This window comes from Dendropsophus ebraccatus, chromosome 13, assembly GCF_027789765.1.
Source record: "Dendropsophus ebraccatus isolate aDenEbr1 chromosome 13, aDenEbr1.pat, whole genome shotgun sequence".
NCBI lineage: Eukaryota > Metazoa > Chordata > Amphibia > Anura > Hylidae > Dendropsophus > Dendropsophus ebraccatus.
The window spans coordinates 64,751,744-64,778,569 of record NC_091466.1 but is presented as its reverse complement, the minus strand read 5'-3'; the positions used below and the strand labels follow the sequence as shown (position 1 = coordinate 64,778,569).

The 26,826-nt window shown below is 44.4% G+C and overlaps 1 protein-coding gene across 2 annotated transcripts in view; it reads right to left on the bottom strand.

The window, feature by feature from the left end:
* The window catches only part of MIA2 (MIA SH3 domain ER export factor 2), a 40,154-nt gene extending 14,065 nt beyond the window's left edge, over window positions 1–26,089 (bottom strand). Inside the window, exons 1-20 of one of the 2 annotated variants that reach the window (XM_069949972.1) lie at window positions 25,905–26,089; window positions 24,608–24,741; window positions 24,107–24,193; window positions 22,482–22,596; window positions 21,568–22,215; window positions 20,684–21,133; window positions 19,219–19,365; window positions 18,646–18,737; window positions 8,822–8,953; window positions 8,248–8,269; window positions 7,076–7,164; window positions 6,915–6,986; window positions 5,665–5,775; window positions 5,509–5,580; window positions 5,198–5,302; window positions 4,791–4,913; window positions 4,582–4,705; window positions 4,452–4,498; window positions 3,195–3,285; window positions 2,250–2,388 (exon numbers count right to left, since the gene is read on the bottom strand). In XM_069949972.1, coding sequence (XP_069806073.1) covers window positions 2,250–2,388; window positions 3,195–3,285; window positions 4,452–4,498; window positions 4,582–4,705; window positions 4,791–4,913; window positions 5,198–5,302; window positions 5,509–5,580; window positions 5,665–5,775; window positions 6,915–6,986; window positions 7,076–7,164; window positions 8,248–8,269; window positions 8,822–8,953; window positions 18,646–18,737; window positions 19,219–19,365; window positions 20,684–21,133; window positions 21,568–22,215; window positions 22,482–22,596; window positions 24,107–24,193; window positions 24,608–24,741; window positions 25,905–26,022 — 2,918 coding nt within the window. In that variant the 5' untranslated portion in view covers window positions 26,023–26,089. The remainder of the gene's footprint in view (window positions 1–2,249; window positions 2,389–3,194; window positions 3,286–4,451; window positions 4,499–4,581; window positions 4,706–4,790; window positions 4,914–5,197; window positions 5,303–5,508; window positions 5,581–5,664; window positions 5,776–6,914; window positions 6,987–7,075; window positions 7,165–8,247; window positions 8,270–8,821; window positions 8,954–18,645; window positions 18,738–19,218; window positions 19,366–20,683; window positions 21,134–21,567; window positions 22,216–22,481; window positions 22,597–24,106; window positions 24,194–24,607; window positions 24,742–25,904) is intronic. The other variant, XM_069949973.1, reaches the window with a different exon arrangement.
* Window positions 26,090–26,826: the final 737 nt, after the last annotated feature.

Below are 26,826 nucleotides of genomic sequence, written 5' to 3'. Positions count from 1 at the left end.
TTTCCCCCAATAACCTCAGATTGTGCCCCCTTGTTCTTGTGTTGAGTTTCTTACCTCCAGAAACTCATTTAGTCCTGTAACAAATATAAAAGGTTTCCATCATGTCCCTCCTTTGCCCTTCTTTCCTCCAGACTATACAGATTTAGATGCTTAAGTCTTTCCTGATATGTCTCATGCCTGACACCCTCCACCTACATTGGCGCTCGTTTACTCAGCGTATTACACGGCTTGATGATCGTTTAGCAAGGGCTATATTATATATATATATATTAATGTGGATGCAGCCCTTGCCCTAAACTTTTAATACATTATCTCCTCTCGCCCTCGGTCTTCTCCCGCCCTCTGCTTGCTTCCAGGCGCCACGACTTAGCTGACAGCACGCTTAACCAATCACTCACCAGGACCTCCACAGCCAGTGATTGGTTGAGCGGCCTGTCAGCTAAGAGACATTACTCTGAATTTGTAGGCGCGGCGACGGGAAGCAATCAGAGGGCAGGAGAAGAGCGGGAGCGGGGAGAGGTAATGTATAATAGTTTATACAACCGTTAGTCGTCGGCCGCACAAAGCTATTATACGTAGAGATGCGAGGGCGACGGATGATGATTTTGGCGTCAGACCATTTGACACAATCAGCCAATGAACGTTGTTTATAATACACAGAGCGACTGGGCAGATTATCAATCCGTGTAATGGGGCCCTAAGACAGACTTTTAGCAGTTAAGAAAAAAAAAAAAGTCCCTCGCTCCCAATTCCTTAATGTTTGGCCACAGCACTTGTAAAAGCTCTATGTCTGATCGCTGAATTCTGCAGCCGATTACTTTTTCTGTTCAGGTCAGCAGTGTGAACAACAAGAGATTTGCTCGTACTATTGAAGCGGACGGATACTGAGCTGTCACAGCACATAGCAGTCAAGGTCGCCGTTCTCCAGCCTAGAGGCAGGCAGCTGAGCTTGCTAGTGCTGAGGAAGAAAGGGGGGAGAGCTAGGTTTTGTCTGCTCTGCACTGTGCCTGTTTGGTGCTTGTGTTGCTTTGATGGTGCCATTATTACTGATAACACAGCCTAGACCCTGAGCAATGAGAGAACAGACAAGACCCCGCTCTCCCTGCTCGCCTTCTCCACGCACCCTGCGGCCTCAGAGTTATTTCTGCATTTCCAGCTAAATGTGCACAGCCAGGCAGTATAAAGGCCTCTCCCAGCACCTGTCACTGGATGTCGGGGCTGGTTGCCATGCCCTATCACCACTCCGATTGCCTCTTTATTACTTGCCCGCCACCTGAATTACTGTTCCAAACTCATTCACATAACTCACAGGCTGCACATATAAAATATACATCAGCATATTGTCCAACCAAGTAAGCCAACCTGTAGAGCGGCATACTCACAGGGCCTACTTTTGGTCGTTTTTTTGTAAGGGATCCAAAAGTGTAAGAAAACAAACAAGAAGAAAATAAACTCTATACCATATCTGGGAAATGGACCAAATGTAATCACTAGTAGTCACTATGCCCAGTCCATTAAAAATAATGGGCCCACTGTGAGTACACTAAAGTATATGACAAAACTACAATTACCATCATGCCTGGACAGCCAAAGCTAAAGCTTCGCCTGTCCGACCATGAGGAGAATTGTAGTTTGGAAAAAGCTGGAGGGCCAAAGGTTGCCTATCACTGCCGTACATACTGCCCAAATATAATGTGACAGGGTCACCTGTCATTAGATGGGTACATTGCAATACATGGACTGAGTAGAGCAAAAGGAGGTATACATAATATTAATCTCCACTTCTACCCTGAAACCATAAATAAGGGAGGGACTACCCTAGACTAGTCAGCAACATTAAAAGGAACTTTCATGCTGTCTGAACCACAAGATACTGGGGCAATCCCCAGTGGTTTCTTACCAACTCAATGATCTTGTTCAATAGATTTATTTTTTGGATATAGAGAAAGATCTATCATATTATATCTATACTGAGGCCACTGGAGACCCCCCAATAATTTCATTTTAAAGGGGTATAAGAAACTTGTTAGACCCCCACCTTGTTGTCCTGTAGATCTAGGATAACTTCAGACAGAAACACCTCTTTAATACCTTTACATCCTTTAACCACCATAAAAGGTTAAATTACAATGTCTTTTTTTTATTATTATTATTATTATTATTATTATTATTATTATTTCCTGTTAGAGTAATGCTAGAAATAGTTCAAGAAAAACATTGTAAACCAAGGAGCCCATTGTCTCTGTTACCTGTGTAGCTTCCTCTCGTTCTCCTGATACACCTCCATCATGACGCTCATTTTCTGCTTTAATTTCTCCACCTCTTCCTCCAGTTGGCTCTTCTCATGGGAAAGGGACTGGCTGGTGTTCTGGAGATTTGTGATACACTCTGCACAGGAAGAAAATAGAGGGTAATATCAAGAACTGCCTATAGCACTCTACTCACCAGGAGTGTTCATGTAGCATGTGGTTAGATGTATAGGGTTTGTATAGGGTTTATAGCAGTGCTTCTCAATTCCAGTCCTCAGGCCTCACCAACAGGTCATGTTTTGAGGATAGCCCATTCACAGAACAGCTGTGATAATACCTGATGCACTGACTATCATTATATCACCTGTGAAATACTCAAAGGAAATCCTCAAAACATGACCTGTTGGTGAGGCCTGAGGACTGGAATTTAGAAGCACTGGTGTATAGTGTATGACATTTGTTTTATCCCTCTTCACAGCCGTCGCAGTACAGAGGGTGTCTATTTATGAGGATCGGATGTTAAAGCGAATGTACCATCACGTAAACAAATATTTTTTATGTGTACTATGTTATACTTGTGAACCAATAAAGGACATTGATTTTATGGGACTAAGTGCTGCGGAATCTCTTCTCAAGTTGAATTGGACTGTCTGAACCCAGCAAGCTCCTGGGTGTTCGCTGCACCTCCGGGGACACTGCCAGGACAGGCATTCACATGTGGCGATTGTGAAGCATTATTATGGTTGAGCAGTAATCTCCTTTTTGTTTATATGGTACCATCAGGTACATCGCTTTGAGATTTTTACATCAACAGACTGGCGCCAGGATGTGTGTGTCGCGGTCCTTTTTTTAGAATCGTGGTCGCATCGCACTGGTCTATTGATGTAAAAATTATAAAGTGATCTACCTGATTATACATTTGCATTAATAAAGCTTCTTAAATACCTGCCAGCTGTTCTTTTGCCTTCATCTCATCTGACAGATTATCACACAGATGCTTCTTCTCCGATTCCACGCTTTTCAGAGATGCATTTAGCTACAAGACAAAGAAAAAAACCTGATATATACATAACAGTATACAGAATCTGCAGCCTAAGAGAAAAAACACCATGAATGTGATATCATACATGTCTTATAATGGCTAGTAACACGAACACTACAGGGTCCTTAGAAGACTTTAGGAGCCAAACAAGATCCTCCACATTGCAGGTATACAGTATGTACTAGGAAGGGATAGTCAACGGTCATGGACCATTGACTATCCCTTCCTAGTACATATACCTGCGCTATGCAATGTGGAGGATCTTGTTTGGCTCCTAAAGTCTTCTAAAGGACCCTGTTGTGTTCCTGTATCTACTCCATACGCTGTGTGGATGATCCTGTGCTGAGCTGCGGTATTGGAATTATGTGTGATATAGTGTTGTGCCTATGGTCGTTGCACAACACATTAAGGTGAGTGCATTGAGAGACAGACATTCTCTGCACAGCTGCTATTCATTAACTACGATATTGCACTAGGAGGCGCCCTTCCCCTTTTCTCTTCTGGCTAGTAAGGAACAGGTTGGGGCAGAGCTGCACATAGACTGCAGATCCATCCAGGTCAGGGTTTCCTATCCTGTGGTTGTACAGATGTTTGCACACTGACAACTCCCAGCATGCCTTCCAAAAGCAAGAGAACCACAGATTGGCAGAAGAAGCCATATAGACTCTTAAATAGACTCTCTAGAGATTCCATCACCTCTGCATTATACAGATAGCTCCCTTATTTTAGTGGCTCCTATTCCACAGAACGACGGCAGCAGTTCGCTGCTATCACAGTTTTTTGTCTTTCAACGTGTTGAAAGACAAACGACAGCAACGTTCAGCTGACATCGTTCATGTCGGCTGATGGTTGCCTTCTGTTATGCAGGACGAATACGGCCGATAATCGTTCCGTGTAATAGGGCCTCAGATGCAGGAAACCTATAATTGTTGGGTAACAATATTTAAAACGCTACAGACATGTAGGGTCTTAGCAGGTGCTGGGTTACAAGTATTTTTTTCTTTGATTAAACTCCATAACAGATTACTTTATGTCAGTGTTTCCCATGCTGTGACGGTCCAGCTGTTGCAAAACTACAACTCCCAGCATGCCTTGGCAGCACTCATAGTATATGTTTAGCAATCCTTTGTGAAACCAGTATGGCCGTGCAGGACACCTACCATGGCAGCATAGATCAGCTTCTTAATCCTCTGTTTCTGAGGATCTCCTAAAATGAATAGGAAACAAACTTATCAAAAACAGACTTCCCATTGAAAAGGAAGAGAAGGCGGCAATTAATCTGCCACTTACCCAATGGTTCACCATTTTCAAAATCCCATTTAATGTTGGACAGAATGTCACTGTCCTCTTCATTATTGATTTCATCCAGCTCTGAGCTCCAGTCTTTGAGGGACAGCAGGTTGTCAATCAGTGACTGGGGGAAAAAAGAAAGAATAGAAGTTGTGTGAAATTACTTTAAGAGCAGGGTAACTCCATATCGCCCGGTGGTCACCACTCACCTTGATCTGGCTCTGCTTGCTGTCTAGATCTTCTTGCATAACTCCCACAGAGGAGCTGAGGATTCTGGAGTTCTCAGACAGTTCACTGAACCTTTCTTCCCAGCCCTCTGCTTCCTTAGAAAGCTGCAAATCAAACATCCATTTATATACATTGTGATTACACCAGCAGAACAGTGAGTGCAGCTCTAGAGTATAATACAGGATGTAACTCAGGATCAGTACAGGATAAATAATGTAATGTATGTACACAGTGACCCCACCAGCAGAATAGCGAGCGCAGCTCTGGAGTATAATACAGGATCTAACTCAGGATCAGTACAGGATCAGTAATGTAATGTATGTACACAGTGACCCCACCAGCAGAATAGTGAGTGCAGCTCTGGAGTATAATAAAGGATGTAACTCACCTGTTTAATGCTCTCCTCTAGGTGAGATTTCTCCTCCGCTGCATCCTGAAGCGATGACTCCAGACGACCTTTGTTAATTTCATACACCTTCTGTGTCGTGCGAGTCTGTAAAATAAGATGAGACCGTATGACTACAGAATGAACCAGAATACACAGCGACTTACACCTCCCTCCCCATATCATCATCTGGTTATTAGGGGACATCATCTGGTCCAATATGAACAATCTTTTAATACATAGTTTAGTAACATTGCATTTGGGTGCGCTCAGGGGGTTGACAATCTAAATATTATCTTATTGATGACACTTACCTCTTCCTTTTGGGAGGTCTCCTTCCTGAAACTCTCCTCCAGAGCTTTGATTTTCTCATTTAACTCTGCAAGCTAAAGTAAGAAAACACATATTAACACAGTAATGTATTAACTTTCATAGTAAAGTATGAATCCTATATATTACATGTGTATTACCGTACTGTCCAGCTCAGATCCCCGCTGCTTCTCCTCCTCCAGGTCTTGCTCCAGTTTGGCAACGTTTTCTTCCAGTTCTTTGTTTGACGCCTGCAGAGAGTCCTGTAGAGCCTACAATACAAAAGAAAAGTAAATATAACATGCAAAATGCCAGGATATCAGGGAGTCTCAGGGGTCTGTATATTCTGTCCTCTGGGGCACAGGTGACCTTTTTAACATGATATGTGGACAATGGCCCAGAGGTGCAAGACAACACGAGCTACTGAGCTTAGCCTAAGGAAACTAAAGTCTATGATGGACATTTCTCCTGGTCTGTGATAGGCACAAATTGTTGTTCGTAACCTACTATACTTTGATATCAGCGGATAGGAAGACTGACAGAAAGTGTAGAGACCTTGTAGAGACCTTGGTTCAAAACTTTATAGGTGGTCACTAAAGAGAGAGAAGCCTTGCATTACCCTTTTGGTCATGGACCTTCTAGTACCATGTCCCACTCAGTTCCGTACACATACTGGACATTGCGTGCAGTCATGGTTTTGCCTACACATAACAGCAACTTGGTACCTGCCCCCTCTTGTCTCGGTATATATACTTTTGAGATATACCTAGGGTGGAAATGCAGTACAAGGAGGTAGAAGAGAAAACCTTTTTTTTTTCAATTTTTGTTTTCTTTCAAATAAACTAGTGTCAGAAAGTTATATAGATTTGTAATTTATTTCAATGTAAAACACCTCCAGTCTTCCAGTACTTGTCAGCTGCTGTATGTCCTGCAGGAAGTGGTGTGTTCTTTCCAGTCCGACAAAGTGCTCTCTGCTGCCACCTCTGTCAGAAACTGTCAAGAGCAGGAGAGGTTTTCTATGGGGATTTTCTAATGGACAGTTCCTGACAAAGACAGAGGTGGCAGCAAAAAGCACTGTGCCAGACTGAAAAGAATACAGGACGCATAGCAGCTGATAAGTACTGGAAGACTGGAGATTTTACATAGAAGTAAATGACTATTCCACATCACTTTCTGACATCAACTAATTTGAAAGGCAATAAAACATTTGCTGGAGTTCCCCTTTAAAGGTTGAAATGCATCATGGTGCTGGATCTACAAAAAAACTGATATAAAGTATTTGCAAAAAAAAAAAAGAGCTGCACGGTTTTGTAATCTGACACACTAAAGGGCAACTACGCAGGATTGGTGGACATAAGAGAACCTGGGCTGAAAAATTCTATGCATTGCAGTTGATGGAGGAGTCACATACCTTTTGCTCAGAGATCTCGCTCAGTAACTTTTGGTGACCTGATTCCTGTAAGGTCTGCTGTACATCCTCATACTGGGTTTGGGAGGGAGAGAGAGAGAGAAAAAAAAAATTTAATGTACGGCCCCTCACCTATGCGGATGCTCTGTAATCCCCTGCTGTACCTGTTTCTGTATGATGCTGAGTTTTTGCAGGACTTCTCTCTTACTACTTAATGCTTCGGCCACCTGATCCCCGAGTTTACATTCACGACCTGAAGATGAGACGTGACAAGTGAGAGATGGTTATGGAGGGAAATTAGGGAGAGAGAAGTGTGTAATGTAAATGAGGAAGTTTGATTCAGCATCCACCAGATCCTTGTTTTCTCACAGATAAGCAGAACTAGAGGTTATTGCCGGCCACTTAGCCCCTGTACCATTGCAATATCATGAATGATGCACCAAACTGGGGGGGGAGGTCTGAAGAAATATCATTCAGCTGAAATTTCATATGTATAGACACTGAGATATACTGGTCAGGCTGACATGGATTGGGCTCCGGGGAACATCTGCAAACTTTGCAGCTGGGTCTCCAATGGTGTCGGGGGTTCTGGGCTGCGTAGGCTTCACGTCCGATAGAATGCATTTTAATCCCGCGCACGAGGCAGGGAGAGAGCCCTGAACTAGTCATCTGGGCTGTGACTAGTCACAGCTCTCCGTCCTGTCAGCGCCCTCTGCGGGGTGATTGACAGGCAAGGAGGCCTGTTAGATGACTAGTTCATGGCTCTCCCCCTGCCTCACGTGCGGGATTAAAACGCATTTTACCAGACATGAAGACCAAGAAGCCATTCTGGTCTCAAGGCAGCAGCTGAGACCAGGAAGTGGCAGCGCGATGCAGGACCCGGCGCTGGAACCAGGGAGGCAAGTGACCGGCGCTTTTCTATGTCCACCCCCTCCCCAGCCATACAATAAAAATGACCCCAGCCTGGAGTACCTCTTTAGGCTCTAGTAGGGTAACATGGAGTGGATACTTTTCTGAGTAGAGCCCAGTTTGGAGGGCTGAGCACACTCACGCTCTATTAAGCTTTCTTGACTATGGCAGCTAGATAAAATCTGTTTGCTCTATTGTTAAAGCCAAACCCATAGAGATCAGCTGATACCCTTGGCAGTAACGCTGCAATCTCACATTGCAGTGAATGCATGTAGCAAAAACCATGCCCCAGTGCATTCCCCCGCGCCCCATCAATTGGGGCAACATTTTGCATTTATTGAGGAACGCATGGGGTGGGGTTCAGCATGAAAGCGCTCCTAAGTACTTGGGCTTACAAACCACAGAATAGCGGGCTGAAGACACTTACCAGCATAAAATCTGCTTTTAATCTGCAAAACAGAAATAAAAAGATATTAAAGATACATGATAGTGGAGTTATTAAAATAACATGGCAGCTTTCTTCCAGAAACAGCACCACAGCTGCCACAAGTTGTGCCTAGTACTGCAGATCTAGACAGGTAAGATGGTTCTGTTCTGCCTGAGCATGATGAGAATAATGACAGCTGCAGTTTCCATACCACTGATTTATAGTGCTGAGCTGCAATACCACTAATAACCAGTAGACAGAAGTGGCGTTGTTCTCCTAATGTCAAAAACAAAAACTATTTTCTCAGAAGCAGGCACCATAGGAATCATCCTCCTCTGCGGCATCAAATTTCAAGGAGCCCACAATGATGAGGACCCACCACCAAGGTTGCCAGTACATCAGACAGATCAGAATATCCCATCATCTCCCACCCTCTCAGTTCTCGGATTTCCGGACTACCAGACCTTTACTATCCATTAGGGAATAGTACGTTTATACAGACTTGAATTTCCAAGAGACGGATTAAACTCAATACCGCTAAGGAATGTATAAGCCGGTACGCGGCGCCACTTACACATCTCAAAGTTCTACAAGTAAACATCAAGACGGTGAGAAATCCAAAGAGGGCGGTGAAGATCACCACATCCCAGGAGCAGCCGTAAAAATCCGCGCCGGGCTGAAGGTTGTCCGGTAACAGGGACGCGACCTGCGAGAAAAAAAGACAAGATGTGAGAAAACCTGCAACTGTAACAAACCCTCAGCTGTAAGATATATTAAACTGGATAGGTGAACAGGGTTTTTTATTCTCTGGAGGTAAACAAGACATGTTCCCATTCACTGACAGCAATCAGGGATCTTATAACCGAAAGACCCCGAAACAAAGTGGATTAGATATTGCAGAATTTCCTTAATCTAAGAATCATCTTCTTGTGGTTGAGCTGCTGAGCCGAATCAGCGCAGGATAATGGTCCTTTTACACGGAACGATTTATCGTTCGAATTTGCACGATAACAATCGAATTCAAACGATAATCGTACGTGTAAACGCTGCAAACGATCAAACGGCGAGCGAGAAATCTTCCATTTTGATCTTTTAACATGTTCTCAAATTATCGTTGGTCGTTCGCAAAAAATTCACAGGTCGTTCAGTGTAAACAGTCTTTTAACGATTTCACCTATGTGTGAGATAGGCTTAAACGATCGCGTAACGATTTTTCCATACGATATACCGTTCCGTCTAAACGCTGATAGTTATAAAAAAAAAATTGTGCATTCAAAATCGTTAATCGCGCGATAGGGCGAATTATCGCTCCGTCTAAAAGTAACATAAGACACTGCTACAGCTCTGCTCTATGATGGAGGAGGAAGTTACACCAAGCTACAAGCGGGGGGGAGGGGTGTCAGGGCTGGGGGGTTCCCCCTCATATCAGCAAGCATATCACATAACACCACTGCAACATAAGAAATCTAGAGGAAACCCGCTATGCAAGTAGCCAGCGCTATATGGTCATATGCCTTCAGCACCATGAGACCTGACAGGTGCCGGATCATCAGATATTCTGGATCATCAGTCAATAATCGTTGTGCAGGTCAAGAGGGGAAATGACAGCCCCCCCCCCCATCCATAACCTTCTGGCACAGCTATTAGACACGTTCAATTACGCTGAACACAGAGCTGAAGGCGCTTGATCTTGATCTGATGACGGTAACCGATTCCGGAGACAGTTCAGATGGCGGCCATGTTAAAGACAGAATACGCAATTGAACCCCATCACCCATTACTTGCTGATTCATCCGGGACTCTAGACCACGGTTAAGGAACCTTGGCCCTCCAGCTGTTGCAAAACTACAACTCCCATCATGCCCGGACAGCCAAAGCTAAAGCTTTGGCTGTCCGGGCATGATGGGAGTTGTAGTTTTGCAACAGCTGGAGGGCCAAGGTTCCCTCCCCCTGCTGTAGACTGATACATTGTAACTATAAATACAAGAGAGGCCGGGGCACCGCAGCTACTGAGCATGTGCGACCACATCCCATCAGGACGCCAGATTTCCAGCCAAGAAGGATATTCGGCGACGCAACCTCTACGGAGAGTTGGTGACTTACAATAAGGCACCAGCATCCAGTGTCGGCTCGGCGGCCATGACACCAGTGTGAACTGCGCCTTACCCATAGGCGTCAGCTATAGGGCGGCCACCATACACTGGTTTCCATGAGAACGGTTGCTAGGTTACAGCTCTCCTAAAATGGCGCACATGTAGGAGGGTCATAGGTATATGCTAAATCTCAATGCTTGCCAGTGCCTTGTTCACACAGGGTGTGTAGATTTATGCAAACTCCCCATAGGTATCCAGGCTAGCACTTGTCACCCCTGACTGGTCACAGTCCAGTATTATGGGGTCCTCCCCCAGCCTGACACCGACTCACCTGCCTCACCGTGTCCGCCATGTATCCCCCGGACTCCGCCATCCCCGGTCATGTAACTACACAAGACGCATCCCGCAGCCCTCAGTCACCGGCTGGACGCTACCATCTGTACAGGAAGTCAGGGGGTCATAACATTCACTCTCCAGAATCCCCGACGGCCTTCCATCACTGTACTTATATTCTTATAGAAATATCAGCCCGCCGCTGTCCTGTACACTTCGTCTTATGAGAGTTTGGGCACAGTTTAACCGTCTGTACACCCCTCGTTTTTGATTTGGTTTAATCCAGTCAAGCGTCAGGGGGGAAAGGAAAGAGCGGAGCTGTACGTGTCCCAGGAGGGGGCGGGGCGTGTGAGGCCGCGGCGGCCATGCTGACTGGCAAAACTACAGTTAAAGGGCCAGTCCACCTAAATCTGAAGACACGTAGAAGGGCAGAAATGATGGCAAAGGCAACAATATTAGCGTTAAATAATCATTTTATAGTCTGAAAAAAATCTACTAACGAGATGCATTACACCAAAGAGTCAGGCTACCAGTGAGGGCGAGGCTTCTGCCAAAATCTCTACACTGGGGGTGTAGAATGGTAAGATACAATAAGGGTTCTACATTTCCAGAGCAGATATACTGTATACCAATATATAATGTATACAGTACTCTGTTGTTTAACCCTTAGAGGACCCTGCCAATTTCAATGTTTGCGTTTTCGTTTTTTCCCTGCTTAAAAGTCCATAGCATTCGCATTTTTTCACCTACGGACCCACATGAGCCCTTATTTTTTGTGCCACTAATTGTACTTTGCAATGACAGGCTGAATTTGTTCATAAAGGACACTGCGAAACCAGGAAAAAATTAAATGGTGAAATTGAAAAAAAAAAAAAAAAAGCATTTATTTTTATTTGGGGGATGTTTGTTTTTACGCCATTCGCCCTGGGGAAAAATTGACTTGTCATATATGTTCCTCAGGTCGTTACGATTACAACGATATGTAACTTGTATAACTTTTATTTATTTATTTATCTGATGGCTTGTAAAAAATCATGTATTGTTAAATACATGTTCCTTAAAATCCATTCCCAGGCTTACAGCGCTTTTATCCTTTGGTCTATGGGGCTGTGTGAGGTGTCATTTTTTGCGCCATGATGCATTCTTTCTATCGGTACTTTGATTGTGCATATGCGACTTTTTGATCGCTTTTTATTACAATTTTTCTGGATTTGATGCTACAAAAAATGAGCAATTTTGCACTTTGGGATTTTTTAGCGCTGACGCCATTTACTGTGCGAGATCAGGAATGTGATTAATTAATAGTTCGGGCGATTACACACGCGGCGATACCAAATATGTTTGTTTATTTTTATTTATAACCTTGGAAAAGGGTTAATCCCCCTGGGGTTAGGGTTATTCCCCCTGGGGGACTTCAAGTATAAGCACCCTGCCTGATCTCTCATAGAGATCTATGCAGTATAGTAATGCTGCATAGATCGATTTAATAGGCATTCAATTGCTTTCAGCTGCTGCAGCCGAAAGCATTAGAGTGCCAACCCGGGATCAGCAGCATTACGGTGCAGGGGGGGGGGGCCCGGGCATGACCCCCCCACTAGACACCAGGGAGTGGGGAAATATAGTATTCAGATGCAGCTGTCAACTTTGACAGCTGCATCTGAATACTTAATTAGCGGGCACGGCGATCGGACCATGCCCGATAATAGCTGCGGTCCCGGGCTACAAGTGGCACTCGGGACTATGGTGCTCTTCAGCATGACCGCTGTGCGGCCCCGCTCTGAACTCCCCTAGCGACCGCTGGATGTACGGGTACGCCCAGGGTCGTCTAGGGGTTAAAGGGATCCTGTCATCGTGAAAATGCTACCTAAGGTATCCACATCATGTTATAGAGCAGAAGAAGCTGTGCGGAGTGATATATATATCTTTATGGGAAAAGATTCTGTATAACTTGTAATTTATTGAGTAAAATCTCTGATGTTTCTCTGCTAAAGAGTCCAGTCCATTGATTGACCCCGCCCACTGGACTCCTTAACCCAGAATGAGCAGGGATTTCAATCAATATTTTAAAAGTTATACTGATTAGTATATCAATCTACTCAGCTCTTCCTGCTCTATAACATGATGGTGATACGTTAAAGGGGTTATCCAGTGCTACAAAAACATGGCCACTTTTCCCCCTCTCTTGTCTCCAGATTGGGTGGGGTTTCAAACTCAGTTCCATTGAAGTAAATGGAGCTTAATTGCAAACCACACCTGACCTGGAGACAAGAGAGGGAGTAAAGTGGCCATGTTTTTGTAGCACTGGATAACCCCCTTTAATGTGGCTCTCCAGATGTTACTGCAAAGTTTTAACTCCTATCATGGAATAGCAGCCATTCCCCAACTAGCTGATGCAACTACAACTCCCATCATGCCATCCAGTGATTCTCCAGCCGTTGCCAAACTACAACTCCCATCATGCACGGACTGCCATCCCATTAATCCTTCCAGCCGCCACTCTCTACATACAGACCATTGGAGCCCGGCTCTGTCCATGCGCCAATACATCAGCATCCCATATGTGTGACCACAGCCTTAGAGTCCTATTACATGAAGCGATTTTTAACGATTAACGACTAACAATAAAACGATCGCAAACGAGATTGTTTATCATTAACCTGAAATTGTTCACCATATTACACAGAATGATAATCGTTATTGCGATCGTTACTATGATCGTTTATTCCATCTGATCCCAGCAAAACAATGAACAATGCGCAATTACACTGAACGATTAGTGAAAAAACGCGGAACTTGAGAGAACGAACATGGAATTACAGCGAACAATTAACGATAATTATAGGTTCAGATCTAAATCAACGATCAACGGCATACAAACGATTTTTCGATCGTTGCCTGCAATTACACAGAACGATTATCGTTTAAATTCAAACGATTTAACGATTTTCCGCACGATAATCGTCCCGTGTAATAGGGCCCTTAGGGCCCCATTCCACCGGACGATTATCGTTCGCATAATCGTTAACGATTAACGATCTCAAACGACCGCTATTGCAAAAGACCTGAAAACGTTCACTCATTTCCATGGAACGATAATCGTTACTTATGATCGTAATTGCGATCGTTTTTTCTTCGCTATTTATTCGCTATTGCGTTCGTATCTATTGCGAATGACCGAACGACGTGCTACACCACAGCATATTAATGAGTTCTATTCATCAGCCAGTACCCCCCTGTTCTCTTATCTCCCCACATCCTTCTCTTATTCCGGCCATCGCTGCCACCGCCAGACGAACGTCTCTGCCTGCAGCCAGTGACTTATTAATCATTAATCCCATTAAGGCTCCTTACTGCATAATCAGCTAGTTATTCCCTATGTTATAGATAGGTGATAAGTGTATATCTTGGGATAACCCCTTTAAAGGGGAACTCCAGCAGAAATTTTCTTTAAATCAACTGGTACCAGAAAGTTATATATAATTGTAAATACATTCTATTTAAAAATCTTCATTATTACAGTACTTATCAGCTGCTGTATGTCCTGCAGGAAGTGGTATATTCTTTCCAGTCTGACACTCTCTGCTGCCACCTCTGTCCATGTCAGGAACTGTCCAGAGTAGGAGAGGTTTCCTATGGGGATTTGCTACTGATGTGGACAGTTTTTGACATGGACAGAGGTGGCAGCAGAGAGCACTGTGTCAGACTGCAAAGAATACACCACTTCCTGCGGGACATACAGCAGCTGATAAGTATTGGAAGACTGAAGATTTTTAAATAGAAGTCATTTAGCCATGAGGAAGCCATGTTGGAGACAAGTACTGAAATGGGGGGTCATGCTGGAGACCAAGACTGAGAAGGGGAGCCATGCTGGAGACAAAGACTGAGATGTAGAGCCATGCTGAAGAACAAGACTGAGATGGGGAGCCATGCTGAAGAACAAGACTGAGACGTTGAGCCATGCTAAAGACCAAGAATGAGATGGGGAGCCATGCTGAAGAACAAGACTGAGACGTAGAGCCATGCTGGAGAACAAGACTGAGACGTAGAGCCATGCTAAAGACCAAGAATGAGATGGGGAGCCATGCTGGAGACTAAGACTGAGACAGGGAGCCGTGCTTGAGAACAAGACTAAGGACCCTATTACACCAACTAATTTATCTGACAGATTTCTGCAGCCAAAGCCAGGAATGGGTTTGAAAAGAGGAGACAACTCAAAGTTTTTTATGACTTGTTCTCTGTTTATAGTCTCTTCCTGGTTTTGGCTGCAAAAATCTGTCAGATAAATCTGTTGGTGTTATAGGGCCCTAGAACAATGAGCAAGATTCAGCCGTATATTGCTCCGTGTAATAAAGAGAATGAGCAGCCGATGACAACAATCAACGGTTTATCGTGTTTTTGGTCCAGACCTAAAATCATCTGCGGTCCCATCCAGTGATTGGCTGAGCAGCCTGTCAGTTTAGAGACCAGCTCTGAAGCTACAGCGGTGGCTTCAGGAAGCTAGCAGATGGCAGAACACAGTGGATTGTAGAAGGTAATGGTAAAGGGCAAGGGCTATACGGACATCGCTAATAAGGTCTGTGCAGGCCTTGCTAAACTATTATTGAGCCGCTTAGTAGGCTTGGCAAGTGAGCGCCGATCTAGCAGATCGGCACTCACTTACAGGAGGCATTGGGCTGTGTAATAGGATCCTAAGCTATGGAGCCATGCTGGAGACCAAGACTGAGATGAGGAGCAACACTGGGAACCAAGACTGAGATGAGGAGCAACACTGGGAACCAAGACTGAGATGAGGAGCAATACTGGGAACCAAGACTGAGATGGGAAGCCATGCTGGAGACCAAGACTGAAATGGGGAGCCATGCTGGAGACCAAGACTGAAATGGGGAGCCATGCTGGAGACCAAGACTGAGATATGGAGCCATCCTGAAGACCAATACTGAAATGGGAAGCCATGCTGGAGACCAAGATTGAAATATGAAGCCATCCTGAAGACCAAAACTGAGATGTGGAGCCATGTCTGGGACCAAGACTAAAATGAGGAGCCATGCTGGAGACCCTATTACACGAGGTGATTTAGAGGAGCAAGCGAGCGCCAATCTGTTAGGTCAGCGCTCGCTTGCTCCTCGTTCCCTGCTCTCTGCCACTGTTATTACATGCGCTGACAGTGAGTGAGTAAGAGCAGGGGGTGCCACGAGGAGCTGCGGGGGAGGGGGTCTGCCCGGGCGATTGCTAAATCGCGGCGGTCTGTTGCTCGGAGCTACGGCAGCAGATCGTTCCCAGGCTGATAGTTTGTGTTTCAGCTTGTTAAAAGACAACGATCAGCCGACATATTATTATTATTATTATTGGCCAAATATGTATAATAGGGCCTTAAGACTGAGATGGGAAGTTATTCTGATGACCAAAATTCAGATATAAATCCATGCTGGAGACCAAAGAATATTAAAAAGGTGTAGAACATTGTACCATAGAGTAAGTAATAGTCACCTACATTATTCTGGATGTAATATGCTAAAAGCACACATGAAAGGGGCAGAGTAAACTATTTACGACAAAGGTAAAAAGTCTCCACCGTAAGGTAAAACCATAGGACATGTGACCCGCGTGTAGCAGAGCTGTGACGACAAGTGACCTGCATGTAGCAGAGCTGTGACGACAAGTGACCTGCATGTAGCAGAGCTGTGACAACAAGTGACCTGCATGTAGCAGAGCTGTGACAACAAGTGACCTGCATGTAGCAGAGCTGTGTGTGAACTTCTGGCCCCCGCAACACCTGTTGCCATGCTCCTCCAGTCTAAAAACATCCATAGAAATTGATTGTACGCGGCCTCCATATGGTTATTATAGAGTAACATGTCACCTACTTCCTCCCCCGCTGCTGCCCCAGGCTCCATCGGAATTATATAGAATCAGAGGTTTGAGGGGTCACAGCTGGTAGATGAAGGACATGTCGCCTGCACAGAGAGCGGCGGTCACTCTGCCTCTATATACTGCTGTAAGGTGACACTGCCCTGACACTGTGCGGGGGGACACAGGTGGTTTAGTGACAACCAACACTGTTCCCACAGGGACTTGTTACTCAGTATTAGGATTACAGCGCTGAAGTAGCAGAATTGAGTGTATCATGTGGTTTCGCTACATTATTGTGACATCTGATACTTACTACACATATACTTCCCCCTGTGCCAGCCACTACTCATATACCTCCCCCTGTGCCAGTCACTACACATATACCTCCCCCTGTGCCAGTCACTACACATATACCTCCCCCTGTGCCAGTCACTACACATATACCTCCTCTCTGTGCCAGTCACTACACATATACCTCCTCTCTGTGCCAGTCACTACACATAGACTTCCCCCTGTGCCAGTCACTACACACATACCTCCCTCTGTGCCAGTCACTACACATATACCACCTTCTGTGCCAGTCACTACACCGATACCTCCTCCCTGTGACAGTCACTACACCGATACCTCCTCCCTGTGACAGTCACTACACATATACCGCCTCTGTGCCAGTCACTACACATATACCTCCTCTCTGTGCCAGTCACTATACTGATGCCTCCACGATAACGGTCACTACACTGATATCTCCTCCTCCTGTACTAGTCACTACGCTGATGCCCCCCCTCTGTGCCAGTCACCACACGGATGCCTCTTCCTGTGCCAGTCACTACACATATACCTCCCCCTGTGCCAGTCACTACACCAATGCCTCATCCTGTGCCAGTCACTACACCGATGCCTCCGCGGTAACAGTCACTACACCGATGTCTCCTACTGTGCCAGTCACTACCCTGATGCCTCCTCCTGTGCCAGTCACTACACCGATGCCTCCCTCTGTACCAGTCACTACACAGATACCTCCTCCTGTGCCAGTCACTACACTGATGTCTTCCCTCTGTACTAGTCACTACACTGCTGTCTCCCCTGTACCAGCCACTACACTGATGTCTCCCCTGTGCCAGTCACTACACATATACCTCCCCCTGTGCTAGTCACTATATATATACCTCCCTCTATGCCAGTCACTACACATATACCTCCCCCTGTGCCAGTCACTACGCATATACCTCCCCCTGTGCCAGTCACTACGCATATACCTCCCCCTGTGCCAGTCACTAGACATATACCTCCACTGTGCCAGTCACTACGCATATACCTCCCCCTGTGCCAGTCACTACATATACCTCCTCCTGTGCCAGTCACTAGACATATACCTCCCCCTATGCCAGTCACTACACACATACCTCCCCCTATGCCAGTCACTACACACATACCTCCCCCTGTGCCAGTCACTACACATATACCTCCCCCTATGCCAGTCACTACACATATACCTCCCCCTATGCCAGTCACTACACATATACCTCCCCCTGTGCCAGTCACTACACATATACCTCCCCCTGTGCCAGTCACTACACATATACCTCCCCCTGTGCCAATCACTACACATATACCTCCCCCTATGCCAGTCACTACACATATACCTCCCTGTGTGCCAGTCACTACACATATACCTCCTCTCTGTGCCAGTCACTACACATATACCTCCTCCTGTGCCAGTCACTACACATATACCTCTCCTGTGCCAGTCACTACACATATACCTCTCCTGTGCCAGTCACTACACATATACCTCCCTGTGTGCCAGTCACTACACATATACCTCTCCTGTGCCAGTCACTACACATATACCTCCCTGTGTGCCAGTCACTACACATATACCTCCCCCTGTGTCATTTTATTTGTGCATTCATCCTCTTCATTGTACAGCACTGCAGAATATGTTGGTGCTATGTAAATAACACATAAATAATTAAACTAGTATTACTACATCACAATCAACCTGTCAAGCAGCTGATAACAGGAAGAAATAGACTGCATTCTAGTGCAAAGCGAATAGAGATGAGACAGATTGCAGACTTCGCTTCCATGTATACACTCTGCCATAGACGCACTGTACCTCGCTGACTGTGCTGGTAACCAAGGACCTGACAGGGACGAGATAGCGGGAGCGGACCTCACTGTATCCGGACATGATGGTCTGTAGCATCACTGTAGAATATAACAGAACACATTCAGCTCTGGGGTTACACTGTATATATATATATATATATATATATATTATATATATATATACACTGGGGTTACACTGTATATATACTGTACATACATGTATACTGGGGTTACACTATATATATACATCGTATATATATATATATGTATACTGGGGTTACACTGTATATATATACACATTGTATATACATATATAATATACATATATACTGGGGCTACACTATATATATATATACACACACACACTGTACATACATATATACTGGGGTTACTGTATATACTATTCTGCTACATGAAAAAGTTACAGAACACCCCCCTATCTCATTTTCTAAAAAAGCTGGGTGACAATATGGCTGACCATATAGCTTCTGCACCAAGCCGCTATACAGACCTCCACCCCCATCCCGTCTTTCCTGACAATCTATATTCTAGGAAAGCTGGGTGTTATAATACACCTTACCTGTGAGCGCCAGCGCCCCAGGATCTGATTCTTTTGAATCCTTTGCCCCCTGGGATCGCTTCCAGGAATGGTCCAGAGGTTTTGTGGATGTGCAGTGCCCCCCAGTCGCTGACGCCTCTTCAACATCACATTGGAAAGATCCATCCTCTATAGGGTAAAATACATGGTTAGATATGGCGACCAGTATATCTGCAAATACAACTACTATAACCTTATTACAGTGGGGTGGGGCTAGGAGAAGGAGGGGGGGGCAGGATGTCAGCAAGAACAGAAGAAGGGGTCCTGCCGCCCCATATTACCCCTCAGAAGCAGCAGCATGGAGGACATTATAGAGCAGTTATTACAATTTCTTGATTTCTTTCTCCCCTCTCCATAGACTTCTATGGGCAGCTGTAACCTGATCCGCCATTTATTAATGATAAGTTTAGATAAGGGGAGAAGAAAAAGATCCCTATAAGTGGACAAAGATGCATATTTTGTCCCTGATAAGATAGATTACAAACTTTATTGCCTTCTCTGGTGCTTTTGGTTACTGTCCCCTTCATCAGTCTCACAGGGGGACGTCACCTGCTTTCCTAGACTCCTAAATAGCAGCTTCTCCTAGATATGAATCAGTACATCTCAGTCTTGGCAGACTTGCTCTTCTGAAGTCTAGGAAAGCTGGGTGACATCACCTGTGGGCAGCCATATTGATCAGCTGTGTTTCAGGAGGACTTCCTCTGGTCACTTTCACCTTCTCTTGGCTCAGGGATATCAGGTCCATTCTCTGGATCCTTTCTGTATTTTTGGCTCCTGATCAGGTGACTTGCAGCTTCATCCCCTTTCTTTGCAGAACCTGAAGTATCGCGTTGTGAGTCTGTACCAATCCTAGTGTTAGGCTCATCTATTTCCATCCTAGGCATGGTGGTCTTGCCTTCAGCCACGTAGACAGATCTGGTTGTATGGCCGTGGTGTCCACCTCTTCTTGATTCGGACTCTATAGTAAGATCTCTTATACACCCCAGATCCATACCATATCTTCTACTATCTTTGTGCCTGGACTCACTTTTCCTACATCAGACCCTGATTCCCCTGTAATATAATGAGAAGTCGTGTAGATATGGTCATCAAGTTTCTGGTCTTCTTGGGTCTTCAATAAGTTGAAGTTTTCTTCGAGTCTCTTGAATCTTTCTTCATCTTCCTTTCTTTCCTTAATTAGGGGAGTGTTTCGCTGATCTCTCTCTTCATGGATGGAATCATCTACTTGGTCCAAACCCAATGTTTTTGTGGAATGTTCTTCTTTAAGTCTAAGTTCCTCATCTTGATATATGTGGTCCTTCTCTGTCAATGCATCTTCAGGGTGAGCGTTTGGTCTCCTCCTCTTTAGCACCCTCATCTACAACAAAACTGGCTTCATGCATGAGTCTATTCATATAATTTCCTCATGACAATGTATTAGAATAGTTATTGACATCAATGTTCTTACCTACATCTTCTCTGGACTGAACTTGGCCAGACCCTGACAATTCCTCTTCAAGCCTCTGTTTCTTCTGATCTTCACCTCCTTCGTCATCCATCTCTGTCAATGCATCTTCAAGATGACCCTTTGGTTGATGTTCTTCTATAAGGTTATGGACTTTATTTTTGGCATGGTCATTGGCTACAGAACTGACTTCATGTTTGAGTCCATTCACATCAATTTCTTGCAACAATGTCTCAGAATCTTCACTGACGTCCGTGTTCTTGGCTACAACTTTTCTGGATTCATCGACTTGGCCAGACCCTGATGCTTGTGGTAAATGTTCTCCTTGATACTTTAGTTTCTTTCCTTCTTCAGTTTGAGAAGTGCCATCCATCTCGGTCAATGTATCTTCTAGATGATCTTTTGATTCACGTACGTCTTTTAGGTTTTTTAACTCCTCCTCAGCATGGCCATCTACAACAGAACCAAGTCCATTTAGTTCACTCCCCCATCACAATGCATCATATATTTTTGGTTGTGGCTACTTGTTGTCTACTTCTAAATCAAGTTTGTTTGAAATGTCTTGACCCCCACATTTTATTTTCTTCTTTTTTTTTTTTTTTTAACCACCATCTAGAACATTTGACACAATAGACTTGGGGAAGGATCTTGTTCTTTGGAACTTTTAATACTTTTGACAGTCACTTTATTCTACTTATCATCTCAATCAATACAATTCAACTTCACATCTACACTACAGCAGGGATGGGAACCTTTGGTCCTTCGGTCATTGCAAAACTACAATTCCCATCATGCCTTGACGCCAAAGCCTTGGCATGATGGGAATTGTAGTTTTATTGGAGGGTCAAAGGTCCCCCATCCCTGCGTTAAAGAATTATCAGACCCACCTTTATCTAGGGTTCCAGTTACTGCTAAATCTTCTACTTGAATGTCAGAGTTTATTTCGAGATCCCTTGTCTGGCCATCTTGGTCCATTCTTGAGAAGTCTACTTTGTCAGGAGTCAGATTACTATCCATTGCATGGTCTTGACTCTCTGGTGTCATCTCCTTCTCTATTCCTTCCTCATTCTGTCTCAGTTCTTCTCTCTTCTCATTTTTTGCCCCAAAAATGGCATCCCTAATTCCGAAGTTAAACCACTTTGACTTTGGGTCTTCATCGTCCTCATGAACATTTCTTCGTTCTTGGGCAGTCTGTTGGGTCGAGGTGGCAGCTCTCTCTCTCAATTCTTCATCGTCTTTGGTTTGTGATTCATCTTTTTGTACTCCAAAGGGCAGAAACTTTTTGAGTCGGCCCCCTATCCAGCCAGGTTTTTCTGCTGGGGCTTCCTCCGGTTGTTTCTCAGGTTCCATTTCTTCGTTTTTTGTTTCCAAGCTTTTGCTTTTAGTATCAGTTTCAGTGTCCTTGTTTTCAGTGGTTTTGCCCATGCCAAACCAGCCGGTAATGTCAGAGGGGGCCCAGGATTCTTTGACTGGAGCTTCTGGCTCTGTTGTCTCTTGGATGATGATGTCTGGTGAGTCTTCAGAAAGGTGTGCACCTACAATGACACAATGTAGCAGAGTTATATGTTGTATAAATGTAGTATTTGACCATTAACAAAAGAGGTCTGCTTTATTTTCCCCCAGAAACAGCGCCACCCTTGTCCATGGGCAGTGTCTGGTATTGCAGTTTATTAAATTTAAAGTGAGCTACAATACCAGTTACAGCCCATGGGCAGTAGTGGTGCTGTTTCTATTTATAATAATAGATCCCTTTCTTACTTCTATAGGTAAGATACATGTCTTTCACCTGCTGCACTTTTACCTTTCTGTAGGGCACGGCCCATGGGGTCTTCTCTGTCCTCTTCTCTATGATGTAAAACACTGTCTTCATTCTCAAAAAAGTATTCACCTCCATCCAGACACACAAAATCAATTTCCTGAGGAGAAAGTCAGAAGTGTTTCAGAACTGTTTTTACTTTATTCTTTATGCTTATTCATGAGGATTAAAGAGTTGTCCAATATTAGAAAAAACATAGCTGCTTTATTCCAGATGCAGCGCCACTCTTGTCCTTAGTTTGTATGTGGAATTACAGCTAAGTCCCATACAACAAGAGGACAGGTGTGGTGATATTTTTGGAAGAAAGCAGCCATTTTTTTTAAGAGGATGTACCACCAGGTACATCCTCTTGAATTTAACAGACCGACAGATCGGCGCCATCATGGGAAAGCCGGTGCCGCGGTCTGTTTTTCGAACCGCGGCCCGGTTCCCATGTACGGCCCCGTTCTATCCAGCGGTATCGGGCCGTGCTGAAGCACTGGAGGTTGGCCGGCCCGCCCCCAGTGGGAAGGAATTCCCTTCCTCTCTATGACGCGGTTCCATTGATTCTAACAGAGCCGCATCATAGAGGGGACGGAATTCCCTCCCACTGGGGGCGGGCCGGCCGACCTCCAGTGCCTCAGCACGGCCTGGTACCGCTGGATAGAACAGCGCCGTACATGAGAATCGGGCCGCGGTTTGAAAAACGGACTGCTGCACCGGCTTTCCCATGACAGCGCCGATCTATCGGTGGGTTAAATTCAAGAGGATGTACCTGGTAGTACATCCTCTTTAAACCTGGACAACCCCTTTAAAGGGAATGTGAATGTGAGTCAGATACTGTTGCATGTTCTTTTATTCTAATCTGTTTCTATTTTCTGACTGTAATTTTTTTTTAATTCACTTTTTGTACATTGTTATCGGGCCTGTCATCTTGCCTAGGCTGTTCTTAACAGCATTTAGTGACATGCTTTACAGCAAGACCCATGGACATAGACCACAATAGACAGTCTATCCCCTTGAGATGACTGTGAAACATAATTGAGCACGCTCTGTGACCTTTAAGGAGGTCATTTCACAGGGAACTACTACTGTCTCCTCTATCTACTGTTGTCACATGACGCTGCAATGCTGTACAGATCACTTTACAGCCGCCTCCTCTTATAACCACAGACACAACAGGAAGTCTCAGCTTAGTTTTAGCCCCAGTGGTGAGAAAGAGAACTGCAAGATATATAGAAAAAAATGGAAAATTGTCACCAAAAATACTTAAAAAATATGTTTAACATAAAAACTATATAAATAAATCATTTTCTGATGACACATTTCCTTTAAGAATTTCCATAGTCTTCTTTGCAAGGAAAGAAATGAAGATGGTGACAGTACTAATGCCATACCTAAATAACTTCACTGATAGCTCAAACATGGTGTAAAGTGAAACTGGCCCAGTTGCCCCTAGCAACCAATCCGATTCCACCTTTTATTTTACAAAGAGTCTGTGAGGAATGAAAGGTGGAATCTGATTGGTTGCTAGGGGCAACTGAGCCAGTTTCACTTTACACCATGTTTGATAAATCTCCCCCTGTATGTATATAGTAAAAAGCACAGTGTATAGGTAAAAGTATAAATACCTTGGCCGGGATTTCTATTTCCTCACGTAGATAAACCTCCTCGATGGTGACCGTCTCTTTGGGAAAGAAGCCATATGCTTTTCCAGTCTGGAAAATAAGGCAATATAATTAGTTATGTATGGCCTGCTGGAATATGTAGTCCCTCCAAGTGGTGAGAGGATCAGCAGGGGATAATTCATTGTATATTCATGTATCAGTCTTCAATTTTGATTTACTTAAAGGTACTCAGTGGATAAAATACGTTCTCACCCATGTCCTGATGACAACACTTCCTGCTCAGCGTTATCATAGGAACACTGTATCATCACAACCTGTAATCCGATTAGCTGCTATGATGGCAGTTCTTCCTATGACAATATGGGCTGCCAGTGAGTGTTATCATAGGGGCACAAGAAGGGAAGTAAGTTTAATAAGCGCCTTCTCATCATAGTCAAAGCAATTAGGTGATGGTCAGTAAGACTGGCCACTAGGGGGTGGTAGAGATCCCAGCAGGTAACTTACACTTCCTTGCCACAAGTCTTCTCTCCGTCCGCTCAGTTTATAATAAACGTTAATTTCTTCTCCAGTTTTAAAGGTTAAGAATCTGCAGTCGGGGCCGGAGTAATCCCGTTTGGCTGAAACTCTCATTATCAAACCTAAAAAAAAAAAAGGATGAGCGGGTGATGCAGTGTAGTAGAAGAGTCCTGGCACCACCTATGGGCTCTGAAGTGGTATCTCAATGCACAGTGCTATTGGTACTGGACCTACCATCGCCAAATGCTTATTAGGAGAGAATATTATCTTAGAGCTCTGAAGTAATAGATATATCATCTCAGAGTCCCAAATGATCTCAGAGCCCCGACTTATCATCTCAGACCCCAAGTTATCATCTCAGAGTCCCAAATGATCTCAGGGCCCCGACTTATCATCTCAGGGCCCCGACTTATCATCTCAGGGCCCCGACTTATCATCTCAGGGCCCCGACTTATCATCTCAGGGCCCCGACTTATCATCTCAGGGCCCCGACTTATCATCCCAGAGCCCTAAATGATCTCAGAGCTCTGACTTATTATCTCAGAGCCCCAAGTTATCTCAAAGCCCTGAATTATTATATCAGATTGCTATTTTGACTAGACTTAAATGCACCTCCTCTTTTCCCATAAGGTGCTGCTCTATCCGTCCCCCATGCTTTACACTGCTGCTCTGCTAGTTCGGACTGACTGTTGTATGGAAGCACATTTGAGTATTTTTGGTTGACAGATAGCAGCAGGTTATATACGACCAGAAACAATTGTAGCAAACTCCCAGCTGTGACAAGTAATTCAACACTAACTATATCTTCTATAAATTATTTCATTGTGGCCTAATGTTACATGCACAAGTGAGTTGGATCAAGTGGACATTCCCTTTAAGCCTTCAGTTTACTCTTTCCCTGCTTTCATTATCTGTAACCAGCCATAAATACCCTTGATGACCTTCGCCCCCTTGGTGTTGTAACTTGCTGCCTCCTTTCTATCCCAACTACAGAAAACCACAAACCATATCTGTAACTTATTGGGTGCACTTATACATGCAGCATGCAACGTTATATATAATAGAAGTCCTATAGGCATAGAGGATCCACAGTGCGCACCAGTATAGGTAGCTGGAACATATAGGAGACGAGGGGGGGGGGGGGGGGGTTACAAACGTCCCAATATCTGTGTATGTGTGCAGGATAAAGGTTAATGAGGATATAGTGGAGCTTCCCTCTGATCATATACAGACCCCTGTGTCTACGGGCAACTATACATCAGAGTAAGTCAGGGGGTGCACTTACTTTCACACTGGGGGTCCCCACATTTCTTCCTGTCAGACAAAATCTTCTGGCTATCAATCTGTGCAGTATATAGTATCACCAGAATAAATAGTGTCCTGTAGATCCGCAGACCTGCCATAACGGATCCACATGGAAAAATCTGTGTGGCAGGAGATACGTCTAGATCTGCTATACTGCAGGTGATTTCCCACAGACCTGAACTGCTACAGCTGGTTAATAGTTAACTAAACCTCAGAGAATCCTATCCCTGGAGGCCAAAGAACCAGTCATCCCCACTGACTCCTATACATCTCCATAGTCATGGATGCCACACTGATAGAAGTGCAGAATACATCCTGTATTATACCCAGGAGCTGCACTCTTCTGCTGGTGGAGTCACTATGTACATACATTACATTACTGATCCTGAGTTATATCCTATTTTATTTTCCAGAGCTGCACACACTATTCTGCTGGTGGGGTCACTGTGTACATACATTACATTACTTATCCTGTACTGATCCTGAGTTACATCCTGTATTATACCCCAGAGCTGCACTCACTATTCTGCTGGTGGGGTCACTGTGTACATACATTACATTACTGATCCTGTACTGATCCTGAGTTACATCCTGTAATTCTTTTTATTAGAAAATATAAAACTTAACAAGTGTAACTACATAAACATAAACGCGGCTCCATCAGCCATAACAAAAACAAATACAAAGCTTTCTGCTTATAACAAAAAAAAAAAAATTAATAAATTCTTAAACAATATCTTTACGGAAAGGAAATCCTCCCTCACACCTGCCTCACCGGCCAGTCCAGCTTCATTATAAAATACTACCAAAATCCCCCCAAACTTACAACTATTACTACCCCACCACCGCTACTACTACCTAACCCACACTCACACCTCACAGCACACAGAAATAATATAATA